The 20,304-nt window shown below is 55.6% G+C and overlaps 2 protein-coding genes across 6 annotated transcripts in view; one reads left to right on the top strand and one right to left on the bottom strand.

Moving 5' to 3' along the window:
• Positions 1-2,029, top strand: part of ELMOD3 (ELMO domain containing 3) — a 29,125-nt gene extending 27,096 nt beyond the window's left edge. For both annotated transcript variants that reach the window (XM_060116840.1, XM_060116839.1), the window contains exons 12-13: positions 183-310; positions 755-2,029. In XM_060116840.1, coding sequence (XP_059972823.1) covers positions 183-310; positions 755-957 — 331 coding nt within the window. In that variant the 3' untranslated portion in view covers positions 958-2,029. The remainder of the gene's footprint in view (positions 1-182; positions 311-754) is intronic.
• A 2,338-nt stretch (positions 2,030-4,367) lies between these two features.
• The window catches only part of CAPG (capping actin protein, gelsolin like), an 89,477-nt gene continuing 73,540 nt past the window's right edge, over positions 4,368-20,304 (bottom strand). The window contains exons 1-10 of one of the 4 annotated variants that reach the window (XM_060117618.1): positions 18,911-18,974; positions 11,405-11,440; positions 11,070-11,242; positions 10,808-10,962; positions 10,450-10,617; positions 8,314-8,463; positions 7,892-7,984; positions 7,262-7,394; positions 5,136-5,224; positions 4,368-4,550 (exon numbers count right to left, since the gene is read on the bottom strand). In XM_060117618.1, the coding sequence (XP_059973601.1) occupies positions 4,485-4,550; positions 5,136-5,224; positions 7,262-7,394; positions 7,892-7,984; positions 8,314-8,463; positions 10,450-10,617; positions 10,808-10,962; positions 11,070-11,242; positions 11,405-11,427 (1,050 nt within the window). In that variant the 5' untranslated portion in view covers positions 11,428-11,440; positions 18,911-18,974 and the 3' untranslated portion in view covers positions 4,368-4,484. Of the gene's footprint in view, positions 4,551-5,135; positions 5,225-7,261; positions 7,395-7,891; positions 7,985-8,313; positions 8,464-10,449; positions 10,618-10,807; positions 10,963-11,069; positions 11,243-11,404; positions 11,441-18,061; positions 18,170-18,804; positions 18,845-18,910; positions 18,975-20,304 lie in introns of those variants that run through there. The other 3 variants (XM_060117617.1, XM_060117619.1, XM_060117620.1) reach the window with 3 other exon arrangements.

Raw genomic sequence — 20,304 nt, 5'->3', positions numbered from 1 at the left:
GCTCTCTCCCTCACCTGCTGGTACCAGGGTACCTGGACAGATCCCTGTGCACCAGCCTCGCAGCCCATCTCTCCTCCCCAGCCCTGACCTCAGATGTGAAGGCTCCTTGGGGACGGGGCGGGAGGGCCCCCAGGTGTCGGCCTCTGTCCACTGCTGAGCAGGTGACCTCCCCCGTCCTGCAGGGAGTGTAACCGGCAGCAGAAGGTGATCCCGGTGGTGAACAGCTTCTACGCCGCCGCTTTCCTCCGCCTCGCGCACGTCTGGAGGACGCAGCACAAGACCATCTCTGACTCGGGCTTTGTCCTCAGAGGTGTGCTCGCTCTTCTGGGGAGGCCTAGCTCCTGCACTCCTGGCGTCCCCGGGCTCAGGGACCCCAGGGTGGTGGCTGGACTGGTTTGGGGTGCCTTCCTTTCCACCCACACCCCATTCGCAGCTTCTCAAGTTCCAGCTTCCCCGGGCCTCCCATCCCACCCTCGGGAGCCTGCTGCTCTCCTCCCTTTCCGGCCCTGTACGTCGGGTGACTATATTTTCTGAATCAAAAGCTGGGCCCAACAGTTGGACTGGCTCTTCAAAGTTGAGACTGTCCTGGACAGGGTGGAGTGTGTGGTCCCTGTGGCCGAATCTGGTTCCTGGGTCTCCCCCTCTGGTGAGCTCTCCGTCTTAGACGACGCCTTCACCCTCCTCTCCAGAGCCTCTGGGCTGTGTGTTCCACAGCCCCCACAAGCCTTCTTCTCCCCAACCCTCTCTGTTCCAGACTTGGAGGCGTTGGCCAAGAAGAGCCCCAGACGGCTGCTGAAGACCCTGGAGATCTACTTGGCTGGAGTGTCCAAGGGACAGGCCTCCCTGTTGGGGGTGCGGAAGTGTGCTGGGCCACAAGCCCCTCCCTCCAAGGATCTCACTTTCACAGGAGTGTGTGACCTGCCACCACACTCCTCTGAAGGCACCTGGCTGATCTGACCAAGCCCAGTGAGCGGCCGCCGGATCAAAAGCCTTGAAGGGGCTTTCGGAGGGTGTACCCTGGCACCTTTCTGCCCCTTGCGGTCCTAGCAGAAGGCATGTAGGAAGCCTGTTGGCGGAGCCAAGGACCCTCACCTGCATGAGACATGAGGGGCTGTTAAATCTGACCCACTCCCCACAGACCTGCCTCCAGAGCAAGGAAAACTTTGCCATAATCTTAGTTGGGCTACAGCTTCCAGAGTGGGGTTCCAGGTAATTTCAGTGACAGATCATGATGTGGGAGACCCCATCTGGATGTTCCACACAGCCCTCCATCAAAGGCCTTCCTGAGGAGAGGTGCCGGAATTCTGACTCCCCGGTAGCGGGGCTTTCAGGCCTCAGGGGTCCACGGGACAGGGACCAGACATGGGCTGAGTAGTTAGAATGTGAAGGGAGATGGTAGCGGTGTCAGCAGCTGACGGGGGGTAGCATGAACCAGAGAGTGCACATAGGCCTGCCTTCCTCTCCATCCCCTGGGGTCTCTGGCCTTGCACGTATCCCACCCTCACCCCTCCCCCTCCCTCCTCCCCACTGCTTGTGACACAGAACCAGGCACTGGGCTAGGTGTCTGCTGCCATCCTAACCGCCCACCAGCTGGGCTACCCCCGTGGAGGCTGTGCAGGTCCCGTCAGGGATGGTTCTCTGGCCTGGGCGAAGGAAGGAGGAAATTCACGTACCAGCAGTTTTTTTTGTTTTTGTTTTTGTTTTTGACAGTTTTGCTTTATTTATTTATGGCTGTGCTGAGTCTTCGTTTCTGTGCGAGGGCTCTCTCTAGTTGTGGCAAGCGGGGGCCACTCTTCATCGCGGTGCGCGGGCCTCTCTCACTGTCGCGGCCTGTCTTGTTGCGGAGCACAGGCTCCAGACGCGCAGGCTCAGTAGCCGTGGCTCACGGGCCCAGTTGCTCCGCGGCATGTGGGATCTTCCCAGACCAGGGCTCAAACCCGTGTCCCCTGCATTGGCAGGCAGACTCTCAACCACTGCGCCACCAGGGAAGCCCCTTACCAGCAGTTTTTAAATAAAAGAATTCTGGGTTAAGAGCCTCAAGTGTTTTCCTTCCACACAAGCTTTGTGCCTTCCTGTGGCCCTGTTATCCCAGGGTCCCCTTTAGAGCCAGGCACTCGGCCGGGCGACGTCCTGGTTGTCTCTGGTGCTGGTCATGGGCCCAGGAGAGGTTGCTGTGCCCTGGCCACACTCCCGCCAAGTTCACACACTGTCCAGCCTCACCCTGCTGCACTTACAGACCCGGAGACTCTGCACGCTCTAACCAGTGGGCAAGGCTGCCCTGGCTCTTGTTAAAGTTGGCTGGTGTTTGTCCTATATTTGCTTCTGGGGAAGCTAGCTGTTTCGCTCCACTCACAAAAGGGCCTCCAGGGCTTTGGCGCTGGGGAACGGGGCAGGTGAGGGCCCACTAGGCTGCTCGCCCGTCCTTTGACCTCCCTCAAGTGGAGTCACGGAAGACAACTGTCCAGCCCCGCAGGCCTCTCCAAGTCTGCCCCATGCAGGGGGAGGCCCATCACAGAGGTGGAGACGGCCACCCAAGTATGGAAGGGACTCCTGTCAGCAGGATGCCTCAAGGGCGGGGCCGGTAATGGACCCTGCTGTTTGCCTTGTGTCGTCTTTGACCTAACCTAATCCTCTGTCTACCTCCTTCGTCCTGATGAGGTGCTTAGCTGACCAGCAGAGATGGCAGCAAGATTACTGGGCCTGGTGGGGTTAGAACGCAGCCCAGCCTCCACTTCGGAATGTCAAGTTCAACGGCTCCTTTCCTGCAGATTCCTTTCCCTCGCTCAGACCGTGAGGCCAGCTCAGCAGACCTCGACCGTGAGTGCTTGGCCCACAGCACAGTAGGGACCAGCACTCGTGGGCTGGAGGGGAGGCCAATGGCCTCTGCAGAAGCCTGTCCCACATCACTCTTGGTGGGATGCTCTCCAGACAACTTCGGACCCGGGAACATTCGCAGTAACAGTCCAGGGATTAAGTTGCAGTTCTGTTGATGGATTGGTTGGGGGGGACGTCTTAAATGCTCTGAAAGTAGATGCAGAAATCTTAATCTGTGCATTTTTCTTGGGAAAGGCCTTCCAAGGCCTTTCATGAGAGACTTAAAATGCTTCACAACCGTAAAAAGGTCAGAACCATGGATTTGGTACAACCCTTACTCTTTCCCCTTTTAAAAGCCATCCCTGGGCTTCCCTGGTGGCGCAGTTGAGAGTCCGCCTGCCGATGCGGGGGACACGGGTTCGTGCCCCGGCCCGGGAAGATCCCACAGGCCGCGGAGCGGCTGGGCCTGTGAGCCGTGGCCGCTGAGTCTGCGTGTCCGGAGCCTGTGCTCCACAACAGGAGAGGCCACAACAGTGAGAGGCCCGCGTACCGCAAAAAAAAAAAAAAAAAAAAAAAAAGTCATTCCCGGCACATGCTCTTTGCAGAGGCTGTCCAGTGGACTCCCGGGATATCTCTGTGTGGAGAAAAGAGCAGGGGGATACACAGGGAGCTGATTTTTTCTATGCTTCTCAGCACAAAAATCACTGAGATGAACTTGATCAGAATTTGTTTGGGACGGAAGATCCAGCATGTCAGAGCTCAGAAGCCACATAGCCCTGAGGGCCCGGGGTGAGAGTGGGTCAGGACAGCTGCAACCCTGCCAGGCCTCGTGGACTCCCGTCCTTCTGGTCTGGGCTTAACGCAGCTCCCGCCTTGCTCATACCCGCCCCCCACCCCCCGCCAGGTCATGTCCCCCAGGGTGGGACTGCTTTGGGGCTACTCCATTCTCTGCCTATTTAGCTACCTAGCCTCTTTGCTTTTCCAGCCACTACCCTGTTACACAAGAGAATGAACTAGGGCCTAGATGAGGAAAAGCAACGTGCCCAGGCTCAAACAGAGGCAGGTGAGAACCAGAACCCATGACCCTCGGATGCTAGTCTGGTGCTTTTCCCACGGCCCCACGTGGCCCTGAGCTTATCAGCCGAATACCCGATGCCACGACGTGACAAGCCAGCCTCCCGAACAGAGGTGTAGAGCTGTGCTCTTGTTGGTGATCACACATCATTAGCTGCCTTGCAGTGGATTATTGGGGCACCTGAGGAAATACTGGCTTGAATGGAGATGCAGCCCCTACCCGCCGCCACAACCTTCTCCCAGTCGGGAATGTGAGACTGAACCGAACCTCGGGCTGAAAGTGATCCTGAGCCCTGGCCCTGTGCCACCTCCCTATTGGGTTCACAGCAGTGCCTGCCAGGCCCACTGGGACTCCTGGTCCCCTTGCCTCATCATGCAAGGCTAGTTCTGGCCTCTCACGGGTTGTGGAATTGTCCCCTGGGTCCTACTCCGCCCAGTATGACTGGGTGGGGCAGGAAGAATTAGCCCAAGGCAGGCAGTGCAGGCAGAGAGCACTGGTCTCCTTTATTGATCATCCGCGGGGGCACCTCGGCACTGACCAGGAAGCTGAAGGAGAAGCAAGCGGGCAGCAGGTGGGGGCAGGGAGACGCCCACCCTCATTTCCAGTCCTTGAAGAATTGCTTGAAGATGGGACTCTCACGGCCCTGGGGCAGAATCTCCACCTGTGGGATCAGCAGAGGAGGAGTCTGGCTCACAAGGTTGCTACCTCTGCCTCTGCCGGGGAGGGCCGGAGCCAGGCAGGAGGGTGATGGGCACCAGGCCCGAGTCCATATGCCATGCAGGCCAGGGATGCTCCTCCAGATAAGCCAAGAGACGAGAAAGATTACAGGGACACGGGCTGAGAAAACAGATTGCTTCAAGAACTCAGGTGCAGTTTCACAGATGCACCAATTATACATGAGCCTTATCAGCTCCCTTCAGGTTGACCTGTGGTGTCGACGTGCTGGGATGAGAGGGGCAGAACCAGCTAGGGACCTCGGCCCAGAGGAGGTGCACAAGCTCCAGAGGCGCACCCGACTTGCTGGGCTCCCAGGGGAGCATTGTCCAAACATCCTCTTAGATAATATCATGTATTGTAAAACTTGGAAGGATTGAGAAGGGCTTTCCCACTGTGTGGCTCTGGGAGGGAGGCCTGACTGCTTCTGACTGTGCCCCGGGCTTTCCCGCCCTTCTTGTCCAGTCTGAGAGGCAGGAGGCCAGGGAAGAGCCCCCGGAGGAGGGTGCTGGGGGGAAGGGAGGCTCCTCACCTGAGTGTTTGGGGCATACCGCATGCGGGCGATGAAGTCCTCAGCCACTTGCAGGGCCGCCTGCCGTTCCTTCTCGTTAGCTTTGCGACCTGGATCATAGGGAGGAGACTTTTTTATTTTTTTATGTCTTGGCCGCTCCGCGAGGCTTGCAGGATCTTAGTTTCCCAGCCAGGGATCGAACTAGGGCCCCCAGCAGTGGAAGTCCAGAATCCTAACCACTGGACCGCCAGTGAATTCCCAGGAGATTTTGTAAAAGAGAAGGTACCCTCTCTAGCCCACATCCCACTTCTCTCGAGGAGACTTAAGGGGGTTCAGAGAATAGCTGGCTCCTTTTAAAATAAATGGACCAGGAGGTGCTAAGAACACTCAGGGGGCTCTTTGGAGGTGGGAGGTGAGCCCCTCCCAACCTGGCAGCTCCAGATGAAAACTGCCCTCCGCCCGCTCCAATCATCAAAGCCTTCTGCTAGGGCCAGGGCCCTAGGGGTATTCAGGGAGAGCTAATGTTTCCCTGGCATCAGACTCTCAGGCCCCTCTCTCCCACTCCAGGGCCCCTCGCCTTTTGAGTCTGTCAACTGAACTGTTATCAACTGGTTTTTTTGCAAAATGCAATTGGACAAAAAGAAGGATGTGACTGACTGTGATTTTACTCCCACAAAGCCAGATGCCAGCATCGGCCTAATAGTTATGCCAACTAAGAGCCGATGAAAAGGGAGACCAGCGTCCTCTCTTCCTGCCTGCAGGCAGTCCCTTTAACCAAACCGCGCTCCAGCGGGAGGCGCTTTTCCAAAGAAACAATGCTGTGCACTGCGGCTGGCTCTCCAGCCAGGCTAGGAAAATCTAGTTAGCGACAACGTGTCTGAAATTAATGTGCTGTATCCTTCCTTTGTGATTACGAAATACGTCTCTTCCTGGCTCCCAAGTTTCCTATTTCTCCACTGGTTTCTTGGTTCTTTTGGGTTTTTTTTAATATGCATTTGTTTGGCTACGCCGGATATCTTCGTCGCCGCGTGCGGACTCTGTAGTTGCAGCGCACGGGATCTAGTTCCCTGACTAGGGAGCGAACCTGGGTCCCCTGCATTGGGAGCGCGGAGTCTTAGCCACGGGACCACCAGGGAAGTCCCGGTGTCTTGGTTCTTTGCTTGGGGTTAAATACACGTCCGTGGGCATCTGGGAGCACCACGCCCACCCCACTGGTTCTGTGGGAAGGTACCCCGAGGCAGGAGGGAAAAGGCAGCCCCAGAAGCACAATGCTCCCCCACCCAACCGCCTTACTTCTTAGAAAGCTGCCCTACTGCTTGTCACTCCTGGCCCTTCCCTGAGGCAAGAGTGTTACTGCCTAGTAGCTGCCAAGTTAGAACACCTAACGTTTCTCCATCCTCCTGGCTGGGAATTTCTCTTGGCCTTGGTTGACCCCACAAATATTTATTGAGCACATGCTATCTCGTCAGGACACTAGAGACCATATGGTTCCTGCTTTCAAGAGGTTTATAATGTGGGCAGGGAGGTGAGACACGTTCAAGAAAAAAGACAAGCACAGAGAAGTAAGGAGGCTCCCGGGACCGCTCAGAGACTCAGAGGTTTGTTACATTTTCAGAGGTGGATCTAGCAAACAGGCTTCCGCACAACAAGTGTTTCGTTCCCAGCCAACCCGATCTCTTGGAAAAACAAGTTCTACCAGCTCGCTACCCACTGCGTGATTTCATATCTAAAATTGATCTCTCACACCCCAGGGCAGCATGGCAGGGTCAGGGGTCCCAGCAGCCAAAGGCCTAGGAGAGCTCTGTGACAGTGGCCCTCAACACGCAGTCCCTGGACCAGCAGCAAGGCCTGGGAACTGGTTAGATGTGCAAATTCTCAGGCTCTAGTACAGACCTCGTGAATCAGAAGCTCAGGGGTGGGGTCCAGCTATGGGTGTTAACAGGCCCTCCGGTGATTCGGAGGCAGGCTAAAGGTGCAGAACCCTTGCCTGGAATTAACGGGCTGGGCACAGGAAACCCTGAGAAAACCCACAGCCGCGGAGGCTTCCTGAGTCAGCCGTCTCTGGGTCGGCCGAGGCCTCCCACAGGAAGCCTTGCCCGGTCAGTGGCTGCAGGGGTCTCAGGCTGGGGTGCAGAAGCCACACGTACCCTTCCAGATGTAGATCTTGCTGCAGAGCCCGTTGTCCAGCACAAAGCAATCGTCGGGTATCAGCAACTCGAGGGCAAAGGGGCTGGAGTCGGCCACCTTGGTCAGGCTCATCTGTCCAGTGGCATCAGAGACCTGGGGGAGGATGGGCAGTGCCGTGTCACCTCCTCCCCGCAGCACAAAGCCCTGATCTCCACCAAGGAGCAGCTGCCTCTCCAGCTGCGGCTCCACCCACCGCCCCAGGCCAAGCAGCAGACCGGAGGTGGAGGAAGCACAACAGGCTAATCCTGGGCAACTCCCAGCCCTACTTCAGGCTCAATCACCGCCTCACAGAGCCCCAGAATCCATGGAAATTAAGTAGACTCCAAATTAACGCGTGAAGGTAAAGAATCCCACAAAGGAAAGCTCAGCGTGGGCTTGTTTCAAACCTCCTTCTCCAGGAATGGGCCGGAAGCGAAGTGGCATTCATCTCCTCCAGCATCCGTTCACTTCCCATCTTACCCTCACTCCAAGCCCTGGATAAACCACCCTGGTGCCTGGCCCAACCTCCCACTGCTTTCTCCTCTCCTTTCAGCCCCACAAGCACCAGGCTCGTACCCACTCTGGTCCTAGGGCAGGCCTGGGGCGCCCACCTTATACAGAGCCGCAGCCTGGGCGTTTGTCCGGTCAGCTGTGAGGTCTTCCTCAGGGTTGCCCTCCTTCAGAGCAGGCTTGGGGCCCAGGACCTGCAGGGGTCAGAGCAGGCCACGTCTCCAGGGATTCCTGGGCACTCAACCCATCACACCCAGGGCCACCGCCCCAGTGGGACAAACTCTGTCTGCACAAGGGCGCCAGGCAGAGGTGGGGAGGGCTAGGTCCTCCTGCCCGGCCACCAGTCCCTCCGTCCCGAGGGGTACTTGACTCTGAATCCCACCAAGGCACCTGATGAGTTAGCCAAGCCCTGAGCAGCACCGCAGACGCCCTCACAGCCCTCCACCCATCACCCTCGTGCCCCGAGCTGATCGCTGCCTCTCGGTGGCTTCCAAGCAGAGCTGCCCTCCCCGCATCTCTCAACCTGGATCATGTCGACAGGCTCCTCTCCATCGCTGACAATCTCCACCTGGGCCTTGCCCTGCCGCTCGCTGTCCCGAATGGCCAGCGCCAGGTCCCGCGCCTTGTTACGCTCCAGGATGTTGGACTTTGCACCACACCAGGCGAAGATGTTCTGGAGGGAAGTGGGGAGGCGCGGGTTGGAGCCAACTGCCTGCATCCTGCCCCTCACAGGGTCTGCAGAACTGCCCTCTGAGGCAAGACGATCAAAGACAATCAAGAAGGCAGAGGGGGGCTTCCCTGGTGGCGCAGTGGTTGAGAGTCTGCCTGCCGATGCAGGGGACACGGGTCCGTGCCCCGGTCCGGGAGGATCCCACATACCGCGGAGCGGCTGGGCCCGTGAGCCATGGCCGCTGAGCCTGCGCGTCTGGAGCCTGTGCTCCACAACGGGAGAGGCCACAACAGTGAGAGGCCCGCGTACCGCAAAAAAAAAAAAAAGAAGGCAGAGGGGAACCCAGGCCTCTCTGGGGACGGGAATGACAGTCTTGGGCAAGAGCGATTCTCTGCCCCACTTCCCCATCTTTCTCCACGTTATTTGTGTCATATACTGAAACATCTTTATCTTGTTTATAATCTATCTTCCCCGACTAGAAGGTAACCCTCCTTAGGGCATGAGTGTTTTGTTTTGTTTGGCTTGGCTTGGCCCACTGCTGTATGCCCAGTGCCAAAACAGAAACGGGCACATCCTTAGGCCTAGAATAAACACTTATTGAATGAGTGAATGGGTGAATGACATCCCTGGGCCCAGGATCTCACACACCTCTGCACCCCCGCCAGGCACAGCCCTCATCACCCCTCCTGAGCGGGTCCCCTGCCTCCATCTCACTGTTTCCAGTCCTCCTCCCAGACAGCATCTGGGTTGCTCTTCCTGTCCCAAATCTTTAGCACGACAGATGTGGTCCAGACCCTGAGAGAATCAATCTCCTCCTGCCCTGGATCTCAGCTCCTTAGAAATTTCCACTCTCACCGCTCCTGTTCCCACCCTGGGTCCCGGTCAGGCTACATCCTTCCCTGCTGTTGACATGCATGTCTGCACCCTTATCTGTCTCAGTGCCTCGGCTTACCCATCATCTTCGCCTGGAAGGGCATTTCCCCTCCGTGAGGGTCCAGTCAAATGGCGCCTCCCTGGGACAATGGCTTGGGCTCGGGCTAGAAGGCCTCTCCCTGCCCCCAGCTCCCCCAGCACAGGCCACTGCCCCTAAGAGGGCCCTCATCACCTCCTGCCATGGTTACAGCCAGTGACAGGCCCGTCTTGGCTGCCTGCCCTGGGTGAGCAATTTGTCGTCCCCGTGCTCGCTCAGAGAAGACACATAGATTCACGGAGGGAAGGGATGAGTGAAGTGATTTAATGCATGGGCTGGGAGGCGGCTTAACTCGGAGCTACAAAGGCTCCAGGAGAAGGAGAGAGTAGGCTCCAGTGTTAGAGGCAATGGCCAGACAGCAGAGGGAGGTTTCTGTCCTAAGAAATACAGGGATGTCTTGTAATGGATGCAGCGACCCCACTTGGAATGGGCTTACAGCTTCTCAGCCCCTCTCCCTTTGCCCTGACCTCCTGGTCCCTGACCTTTTAAAACACAATGCCGGGGCTTCCCTGGTGGCGCAGTGGTTGAGAATCTGCCTGCCCATGCAGGGGACACGGGTTCGAACCCTGGTCTGGGAGGATCCCATATGCTGTGGAGCAACTAGGCCCGTGAGCCACAACTACTGAGCCTGCGCATCTGGAGCCTGTGCTCCGCAACAAGAGAGGCCACAATAGTGAGAGGCCCGCGTACCGCGATGAAGAATGGCCCCCGTTTGCCACAACTAGAGAAAGCCCTCGCACAGAAACGAAGACCCAACACAGCCATAAATAAATAAATAAATAAATTTAAATCATATGGGCCTCTAAGAAAACCTCTGCTTAAAAAAAAAAGCAAAATGCCAGGGAGTTCCCTGGTGGTCCAGTGGTTAGGACTCAGCGCTTTCACTGCTGTGGCCCTGGGTTCAATCCTGGTTGGGGAACTAAGATCCCAGAAGCCTGAAGACATGGCCAAAACACACACACACACACACACACACAGTGCCAACACAGGTGGGTGCTCAGTCAACCCCGCCTGCCCACCTGGCCCAGGTCCAGGACGAAGCAGTCCCCTGTGTTGAAGCTGCCCCAGCTCAGCGCCCGCTCGGTGGCACGGATATTCTTCTTGCCCTTCACCTGGTAGAGTTTCCTGATGGCAGCTGGGGTGGCCCCTGGCGAGGTCTTGTGAAATGCTGACTCCACGCCACCTTCCTGCAGCCCAGATGGCCAGCCTGAATGGAGGCCCGAGCACTCCCCAACCCATCCCACTGGGAGGCAGGCAGAAAGCTGGGGAGGACCCAGCCCCGTGTGGGTCTGGGACTTTTGCAGGGTAAGGACCAGCTGGAAGGGGTCCCGACTCTGAGAGCAGCCACAGGTTGGGGTACGGGAGGTGGGCTCTAACCTGGTACTTAAGGCCACGTGGGAAGTAGCTCATGAAGAGGTCAGACTCATTGCCCTGTACCTCCCGGTGCTGCACAGGCCGCTCCCCAAGCAGGGTGTTGAGGTGCACGGCCAGCACGGCGCAGGCCCCCTGTTCATCCCGGGACGACTGCTGGCCTGGGGCGAGTGGGAGGTGGCGGGGCACGGCCCGTGAGACCCTTGCCAGCCCCAACCCCTGCCCGGGCCAGTCCCCTGACCAGTCCTCCCAGCCCTCTCTTACGTACCTATCCACAGGTGCAGGTGGGAGAGCTCTTCCGGGCCATTGTGCAGCACTAGGTAGGAGTCTCCCGAGAAGAAGATGCCCTGGTTCTCGGGGGCCACGGGCACCGGCTTCAGCTTCTCCACCCGCCATACGTGCAGGCCGGGATCCTGCACCGAGGCTGGGAACGGAGAGCCACTGCGGGAGGGGGGAGGGTTGGTGGTGGCCGAGGCCCACAGGTGGTGCAGGAGACGAGCAGAGAGACCTGGGCAGGCCTGGGGACTGCGGTGTGGGGGCGAGGAGGGGCAGCCCTTGGAAGAGAAGAGGGGAGGGGTGAAGGGAGCGGGGTGCATAGCCTACCTCTGGGGGATGGATGAGTACATGCTGTCTCCGGATCTGGAAAGACAGAAGAAGCCATTATTATTACAAATGCCATGACAACCAGCCTTCACATGGGTCTGGGGAGGTCCTTCCGGGTGGTCAAGTGCTTTCATACTCAACTAATTCATCCTCAAGAGCTCAAGAGGAGATTATCCCTGGCTCCATTATGCGGGCAAAGAAACTCAGGCTCAGAGAGTCTAAGTCCCAAATCACACAGTCACTAGTGAAAAGCACTAGGAGTCCCTGGCCCTGGGCTGGTTTCTTCCCCTTGCTGTGACCTCTTCTGCTTCCAGACTCCTAACTCTGGGCATTGCATGAGTCTGGGATACATCCCTCTAAGCAATAACTGCTTATATTTGAAAAGTCTAAAGTCAATGACTTAAAATCAATAAACCAAAAACCAAAACAATAGAGAAAATCAATGAAGCTGGTTTTTGGACAAATCAATAAAATTGATGACCCTTTAGACAAACTGATTAAGAAAAGATGCAAATTTCCAATACAGAAACAAAAGAGATGACCATCACTACAGATTCTACAAGTATTAAAAGGATAAAGAGAATATTACAAACTTTATGCCAATACATTTAACAACTTACACGAAATGGGCAAAGTCCTTGAAGAACACAAATTATGCAAGTTCACTCAAGAAGAAATAGATTACCTGAAGAGTTCTAATATCTATTAAGGAAATTGAAATTGTACTTAAAAACTCCCCTGCCTTCAAAAAATTCCAAGTCCAGATAAATTCTACCAAAAACTTAAGGAAGGCATAATACCAATTCTACACAAACTCTTCTAGAAAACAAGAGAGCACTTCCCAACTCATCCCATGCTGCCACCATTTTCCTGATATAACAAAACCAGATAAATATATTATAGAAAAGAAAATTAGACCAAGATCCCTCATGAACACCGGAAAAAAATATTAACAAAATTTTAGCATATGGAGTTCAGAAATATATAAAAAGATAAAACATCATGACTAAATAGGGTTTACTCCAGGAATGCAAAGTTGGTTTAACGTCTGAAAATCAATGTAATCCACCCTATTACCAAGCCATATAAACAAACATAATATCATCTCAGTAGATACAGAAAAATTATTTAGAAAAATTCTATACCCATTTTTTTTTTTTTTTTTTTTTTTTTTTTTTCGGTACGTGGGCCTCTCACTGTTGTGGCCTCCCCCGTTGCGGAGCACAGGCTCCGGACGCGCAGGCCCAGCGGCCATGGCTCACGGACCCAGCCGCTCCGCGGCATATGGGATCCTCCCAGACCGGGGCACGAACCCGTATCCCCTGCACCGGCAGGCGGACTCTCAACCACTGCGCCACCAGGGAGGCCCTCTATACCCATTTTTGAGTTAAAACAAAAGCTTTTAGCAAACTAGGAATAGAAGGGAACTTCCTTAACCTGATAAAAGGCATCTACCAAAAGCAAACAAAAAAATCTCAGAAAGGGCTTCCCTGGTGGCGCAGTGGTTGAGAGTCCGCCTGCCGATGCAGGGGACACGGGTTCGTGCCCCGGTCCAGGAAGATCCCACGTGCCGCGGAGTGGCTAGGCCCGTGAGCCATGGCCGGTGAGCTTGCGCGTCCGGAGCCTGTGCTCCGTGACAGGAGAGGCCACAACAGTAAGAGGCCAGCATACCACAAAAAAAAAAAAAAAAAAAAAAAAATCTAATACTAAACTCCCTCCCTAGGGAATTTCCCCCATTCCCAGGCATCAGCTATCACTTCTTTTTTTTTTTTTTAATTAATTTGTACTGGCATATAGTTGCTTTACAATGTTGTGTTAGTAACTACTGTACAGGAAAGTGAATCAGCTATTCATATACACATATCCCCTCTTTCTTGGATTTCCTTCCCATTTACGTTACCACAGAGTATTGAGTAGAGTTCCCTGTGCTATACAGTAGGTTCTCATTATCTATTTTATACATAGTATCAATAGTCTATATATGTCAATCCCAATCTCCCAATTTATCCCACCACCCCCTTCCCCCTTGGTGTCCATACGTTTGTTCTCTACGTCTGTGTCTCAGGTATCACTTCTGTATGCCCAGCTCCCCTCAAATGCCAGGATGATGAATATCAGCTTTATTCTGTAGGTCAGTAAGAGCAACCTTTTTTGGACAGAAGTTATTTAGGGAAAAAACAAAGTGCTAAAGGCAAGCATTTAAAAAAAAATACTATCTTTTTAAAAATTCCACAAGTGTAGTAGCCATAGCCTCACTCACTCTCTTTCCCACGTTCCCGTGACTAGAGGGTTTCTTTCTTTGGCTGCAAATGCAGAGCCCACGCCAGCAAGCACTGCCGCCCAGTTCATGCTGTGCAGCTAACAAGGAGCCCCAGTGGTGCAAGGGAAGGACCTGGGGAACTTCAGGGTTAAAAGGCACCATTAGGAGACTCTTGGGGGCTGGGGAAGCAGGAAGGGCAAAGGGCAATCTTTGGGGGATGGACGGTAGAGCAGAGGATGTTGAGTCTGAGTAGGAAACAGAGGGGGAAACAGGAGCAGTGGCCGTGGGTGTAAAACACCAGGTGAAACTGACTTTCCTTTTCCTTCCTAACTTAAACATAGCTGAAGGCATTTTTTGGAACCACACTTCCCCAAGGTAGAGGGGAGGCAGTGAGGGGGAGGCTTGGGGGAGGGAACCTTTAATGGTTCTCCATCCCACATAGGGTCACATGCTGTGCCCACATCCTCTGTAACGGACAGCTCAGCCTGCGCGACTCAGGCCCGAAGTGGTGACGTGGCCACCCCCAAGGCCCAGCCAGTGGGGAGAGCTTGTGGAGAGAGATGGTGTGAACAAGTGGGCCAACTGTCAGCTGTTGATTGTTTTTTTTTTGGCCGTGTCACACGGCATACAGGATCTTAGTTCCCCATCCACCGATCAAACCCGCACCCCTGCAGTGGAAGCGTGGGGTCCTAACCACTGGACTGCCAGGGGATTCCCATATTTTTTTGTTCTGTGTCCCGACCTGACAGCTCAGGCCATAACTCAAAAGCAGGCAGCCCACGTGCGGGGCTACAGGCCTCCGAGAACCAGTGCAGTGTTTTGGTGAGAGGGGTTGGCTGCCTGGCCCTCATCACTTTGGCTTTCCAGCCCGGCCGCCGGTTAGAATTACCTTGGGATCTTATAAAAACATCGAGGCCCGGGCCTGAAGATTTTGATTCCACGGGTCTGGAGTGAGGATGGGCATCTGCATGTTGAACTATGTTCTTATGCTGCCAGTTAGCTCTGTGCAGACCAGCATCTCACACCTGCCCACACATCAGAGTCATCTGGAGGCTTTTAAAAAATCCCAATGCCAGGCTTCCCTGGTGGCGCAGTGGTTGAGAGTCCGCCTGCCGATGCAGGGGACATGGGTTCGTGCCCCGGTCCGGAAAGATTCCACATGCCACGGAGCGGCTGGGCCCATGAGCCATGGCCGCTGATCCTGCGGGTCCGGAGCCTGTGATCCGCAGCGGGAGAGGCCACAGCAGTGAGAGGCCCGCGTAATGCAAAAAAAAAAAAAAAAAAAATCCCAATGCCAAGGCCAGTTAACAGCAGACTCTCGGGACTTCCCTGGTGGCGCAGTGGTTAAGAATCTGCCTGCCAATGCAGGGGACACGGGTTCGAGCCCTGGTCCAGGAAGACCCCACATGCTGCACCGCAACAAAGAGCGGCCCCCGCTCGCCGCAACTAGAGAAAAGCCCGCGCAGCAACGAAGACCCAACGCAGCCAAAAATAAATAAATAAATAAAATTGATTCTTTAAAACTAAAAACCAGACTCTCCAGGGTGGAGCCCGGATGTCAGTGCTGGAGAAGTTCCAGATGACTCTCTAAAGCTGCACGCCAGCCTTCTGCTCACAGCTCTCCCCCGCAAGCGCCCACTACCATCGGCCTGTCACTCCTCTCCCTCCAGGTCCTCTGCCCAAGCCTACAGCTCCTCAGCTTCCTCAGTATGAAGCTCCACCTCATGTCCATCCAAGCCCCAACACCCCTCCGGGCCCATTTCAAGCCACAGCCATCTGAGGAGGCTTCTAGGACACTGGGTGGCCTCGGCCTTCTCTGGGAGTTCTCCCAGCCCTCTCACCTAGGAGCACACCCTTCATTTCCTGCTTACAGGCTGTCTTGGAGCATGACCTGACAGCTCAACCGGTACTCCTGCATTCCTTAAGCAGCCCACAACAGGGTCTATTCAATTCCATTCAGGGTCTATATTGGGAGCTTGGCACTGGGCAAAATGAGGGCGGAGGGGCACAGAAATAAAGAACAACTCATGCGAGTCTCAAGGTCTAGCTGATGGGGGTGGTGAAGCAGGAAGCCATCCCATGCAAGGGACCGCAGACAAACTTCCCCTACGTGGGGAATGTCACAGAATCACAGATGTTGGCATTAGAAGGAGCCTTAATACTTAGTTAATCCTACTCCACGTCTGCCCCCCAACACGTACCTAAACACGCACAGTGCAGAAATCCCTACATCCCTCACCATCCTCTTCTCCAACACTTCCAGTGATGGGGAACTCACCACCTCAAAAGGCAGCTGCTTCCGTACCTCTTACGTTATAGCGTTTACTTTTTCCCACTCTGCCACAGTGTGCTGAGTTATGGGCCTGGCCATCTCCCCAACTAGACTATAAAGGCCTTTTGAGGAGGAGCCATATTTTGCCTCTTTGGATCGAGCTGGACCCTCACACTGTGCCTGGTACCCTACAAGCGCTCAGAGAATGTATTTGATTAACTGTACTTTCTCCAGTTATTAGACCAGATGGAGCCTAAGAGGTAGCACAGGAGGGCTTCCCTGGTGGCGCAGTGGTTAAGAATCCGCCTGCCAATGCAGGGGACACGGGTTCGAGCCCTGGCCCGGGAAGATCCCACATGCCGTGGAGCCACTAAGCCGGTGCACCACAACTACTGAGCCTGAGCTCTAGAGCCTGCGAGCCACAACTACTGAAGCCTGTGCGCCACACCTACTGAAGCCCATGTGCCTAGAGCCTGTGCTCTGCAACAAGAGAAGCCACTGCAATGAGAAGCCCGCGCACCGCAACGAAGAGTAGCCCCCGCTCACCGCAACTAGAGAAAGCCTGTGCGCTGCAACGAAGACCCAACACAGCCAAGAAAATAATTAAAAAAAAAAAAAAAAAAAAAAAAGAGATAGCACAGGAAATCAACAGGCAGGAGCAGCCCTGGAGGCAGAAAGCAGAGGCTAGGGGTAGGATGTTTGCCGTGCTGGCTGTCCCAAGGTCCTGAATCAGGAAACAGCCGGCCTTTGAGGACACACTGTGAAGTGGGGGGTCAGTTATGCAGAGTGCTTGCCAGCTGTCAGAATGACAGGTCCTCCCCGCTATCTGTGCCCTCCTCAGATCCCGAGTTCACTGATTCCCAACAGGTCCCTTCACCACACAGTCCCGGTTTGCCCTTAGGTGTGAAATGCAACAGCCCCTACCCTTCTCCCCTAGAAAGAGTCAGGGGTGAGTGTCAGCACTTGAAATGACACCAGCTCCTCCCAGCCTGGAACCTGGACATCTGCAGGAGCTGCTGGGTCCAGAGGCCTCGCCTGGAAACTCCTTGGCCAGTGCTCTCTCCCTTGACACCAAGCAGGACTCCTACCCTTTCCTGGCTCCACCTTCGCCTCCCTCACCCACCCCTACCCTACCCCAGGCAGCTGGCTGGACCGTGGGCTGGGGTCTTCTTGAATTTGCAAAATAATGGACCGTGCCACCGGTGGTTAAGACTCCACGCTTCCACTGCACGGGGCACGGCTTCGATCCTGGTCAGAAAAAAAAATGGACCGTGCCACACAGTTTAAATTCAAATGTGAGGCCTGCCCACCACCCCCAGCCATTCCAGCCCACCTATCTACCATCACGCCACCATCCTGTCTTAGGAACAAGTATCCTCACATCTGAATGCACCTCCAGGCTGGCTGAGGACCTTCAGGTGTCCGGTCACTCAGTGTGGTGGCCTCTGTCAGGAGGCTGGGCACCACAAGCCAGGACAAGCCCCGGCCCAGGAGTTCCTTATCCGTATGCTGAGCCCAATCCACCCGTTGCCCCGGCAGCTGAGGTTCCAGTGACGGGAAAGGACGGCAGGTGGGGCACACCCGTCCTGGACAAAGCGGCTTCCAGAAACGTGAGCCTCTGTTTCTGCCCTCGCCTGCCCACCTAAGAGGGTCCCGGCCAGCCCACCCCACGCCGAGCCTCCCTCAGCCTCCCTCCACTTTCACCTCTCCGTGCAGCTCCGCTTCCTCCCACTTCTGCTTTTCAGGCTCTGCTTCCTTCCAGCCAGCCCCCCACCCCACACCGCAGGCTCTCCCTTCCCTCTGCTATCTCCTGATATTCCCACCCATCGACCCCACCCCTGGGCTCCGTCCCCAGCTGGCGCCGAGGCCCTGTCCTCGGTAGGAAAGGGTACACTGTGCTGGGAGGGCAGGCGGTCCCTGATGGAGGAGATCGACATTGGGGGCTGGCAGGGAGTGCGGCCAGGCTGGCTCCTCAGAGACCCCCATAGGGAGGTGGAGGCCCACGCCAGCTTGGAGTCCCATCACAGTGGCCTCCACCGGCTGCAAGCCAGGGCTGGCAGCTCTGAGTCTGGGACCTGCGAGGGAAACCACAGGAAAGCCAAGGCTGCCTACGCTCCCCACTCACCAGCTTGAGGCAGGCACGTGTGCCTGGCCCCAGCCTCTGCTGGGTTAGTCACATTTCCTGGGTAGGGTCACTGGCTCCGCACCACTTTTTCCTCCTTCTCGACTTGCCTTTCTCCTTGCCTGAATGCACACATTTGATTTTTTTGTTGCTGTTGTTAAAGCTCAGTACCCTGGGAGTGGCTGAGGCCGGGAAAACATTCTTTGCTGTGTCCCGCATGCTGGATGCCTCTCAAATCTACCCTTGCTCAGCTTCTCATTCACCAGATGTTGACTGTCACACAGTCTCCGCCCAGGGTGCTCTGAGGGACAGCAATAAAAATAAGCCTGGTTCTGGCTCAACCCAGGGGCCATCTTGCCTCCATCACATCATAAGGCCCTGGAGCTAGTCTGGTCCAACTCGCTCGTCCGCCTTCCAGAGGAGGATATGGAGGCCCTGAGAGCACAAGCGACTTGCTTGTGATCACACAGGGAGCACAAGACAGAGCAAGGGAAGCTTCCACGCCCTGCGGAATCCGTGCAAGAGGATGCAGCCGAGTCCAGAACTCTGGCCCACCTGTCCTGGACACAGGCCAGGCCTGGCCCAGGGTTGATCAACAGGCCAGTTAGACATAAGGCTCAGCCTTCAGGGTCAGGCCCCACCCCGGGGACAGCAGTGGAACCCAATCAATGCATGTGTCAGAATTTCTGGACCAGAACAAGATAAGTTGAATGTCTTCTTCAAAGAACACAAACGCTAGCTGGCACCTGAGAGTCTCCATGGCCTTAAAAAGAGGGTCTTGTCCTCACGAGAGCCAGAGGCTGGGCGGGTCACGTGGTGGAATGGAAGGAGTTGGATAGTTTGGCTACTTACTGGCTCTGCTTCCTCCTGCAAGTGACTTAACTTCCTGGAGCCTCCCTGTGTCCTAACTGTAAGAGGGGCATGAAGACAAAAGTGCAGATTAAATGAAATGGTATAAATAAGGAGCAAACTCTAGACGCTCAATAAACCTACATGGCTTTCTCTTGCCAACACAGAATGTACCAGGGGACCCCAGCACCTCCCGAAGCAATGCCCCTTGCCTCTCGCTTCACGGTTTAGCAGAGGGAAGGGATGGAAAGTTAAACCCCAGATCACCTCTCCTCGCCCCGCCCCCACCCGGCCCCAGCGAGGTTCGTCGACTCTGGTCTGCACTGGTGCAAAACCCGGGTGGCTCTAGGGCTCTGGACTCCGCAGGGCACGAGCAAGGATGAATGGGAGTCCCTGTTCTCTCTCCACACTGGAGCCTCACCTGGCTAAAAAGGTGGCCCCATCACCACGGGGTGGGTGCGGGGTGGGGGGGAGACGTTTGCAAACTAACAGCGAAACAAAAGAGCAGGTCAGTTAAAAGAGTCTAGGACTCCCTAGCGCCTTGGAACTCTAACAGTAACTAACGTTGTTAATTACATTATCTGGTAACCGGACTCTAAAAGTTGTTTTTTAACAGACTCATTTTTCCTCCCTCTCCGGTCTCCCCAGCAGGTACGCTCAACTTGTCCCAAATGGAGGAAAATAAAGCATTGCTTTAGCACTGGCTCACCCCCTCCCGCCCCTCCCTACGGGAAGCGAGGAGACCTGACTAGACACGCGGCTGCGCCCCTAGGAGAAGAAGGGGGAGCCGGGCGCGCAGGGCAGGGGGCCCGCGACCAGCTGAGCCCCTCCGACCCCTACAGGGGGAGCCCAGGCGCCGGGTGGTCAGACCCCAAGCGCTACTTGCCTGCCTGCGCCCTGCTGGCTTGCTCCGGCCACTGTCTCTGCCGCCCTGCCCTGCCCTGCCCTCCCCGCCCCCGCCCCCGACGTGAGCGACTAAAAGCCGCCCAGGGTGAATCAGAGGGAGGGGCCTGAGCTGGCTGGGGGCGCTGCTGAGCCCGCCCCTCGCAATAGTCGTCTCCCGCTCCCCCCAACCCCGCCACCCCCGCCATGGGGTAGACTTGGCTCTGAAACGAACCTAGAAGTGGGGCGGGTATTCGGGAAACTAACAACAGTACTCTGGGTAAACTTGGCGAGAGCAAGGCAGTGCTCACAACCCGCTCAACTGTTAAGATTTTTGGCCGGGATTAAGCTGTAACAGCTACTCTTCCTTGAGTGCTTACTATGTACTCAAATGCTTTAAACGTGACCTCGTTCAGTCTTCACAACTATTTGTCACTATGCCGCTTAATAGATGAAGTCTCCCGGAGGCTCAGAGAGGGTAGGTAACTTGTCCAGGGTCCCACTGCTAGTTCAGT

Source organism: Mesoplodon densirostris, chromosome 14, assembly GCF_025265405.1.
Source record: "Mesoplodon densirostris isolate mMesDen1 chromosome 14, mMesDen1 primary haplotype, whole genome shotgun sequence".
NCBI classification, from domain to species: domain Eukaryota; kingdom Metazoa; phylum Chordata; class Mammalia; order Artiodactyla; family Ziphiidae; genus Mesoplodon; species Mesoplodon densirostris.
The sequence above is the reverse complement of the archived record's forward strand: the minus strand, read 5'-3'. Positions and strand labels throughout refer to the sequence as shown.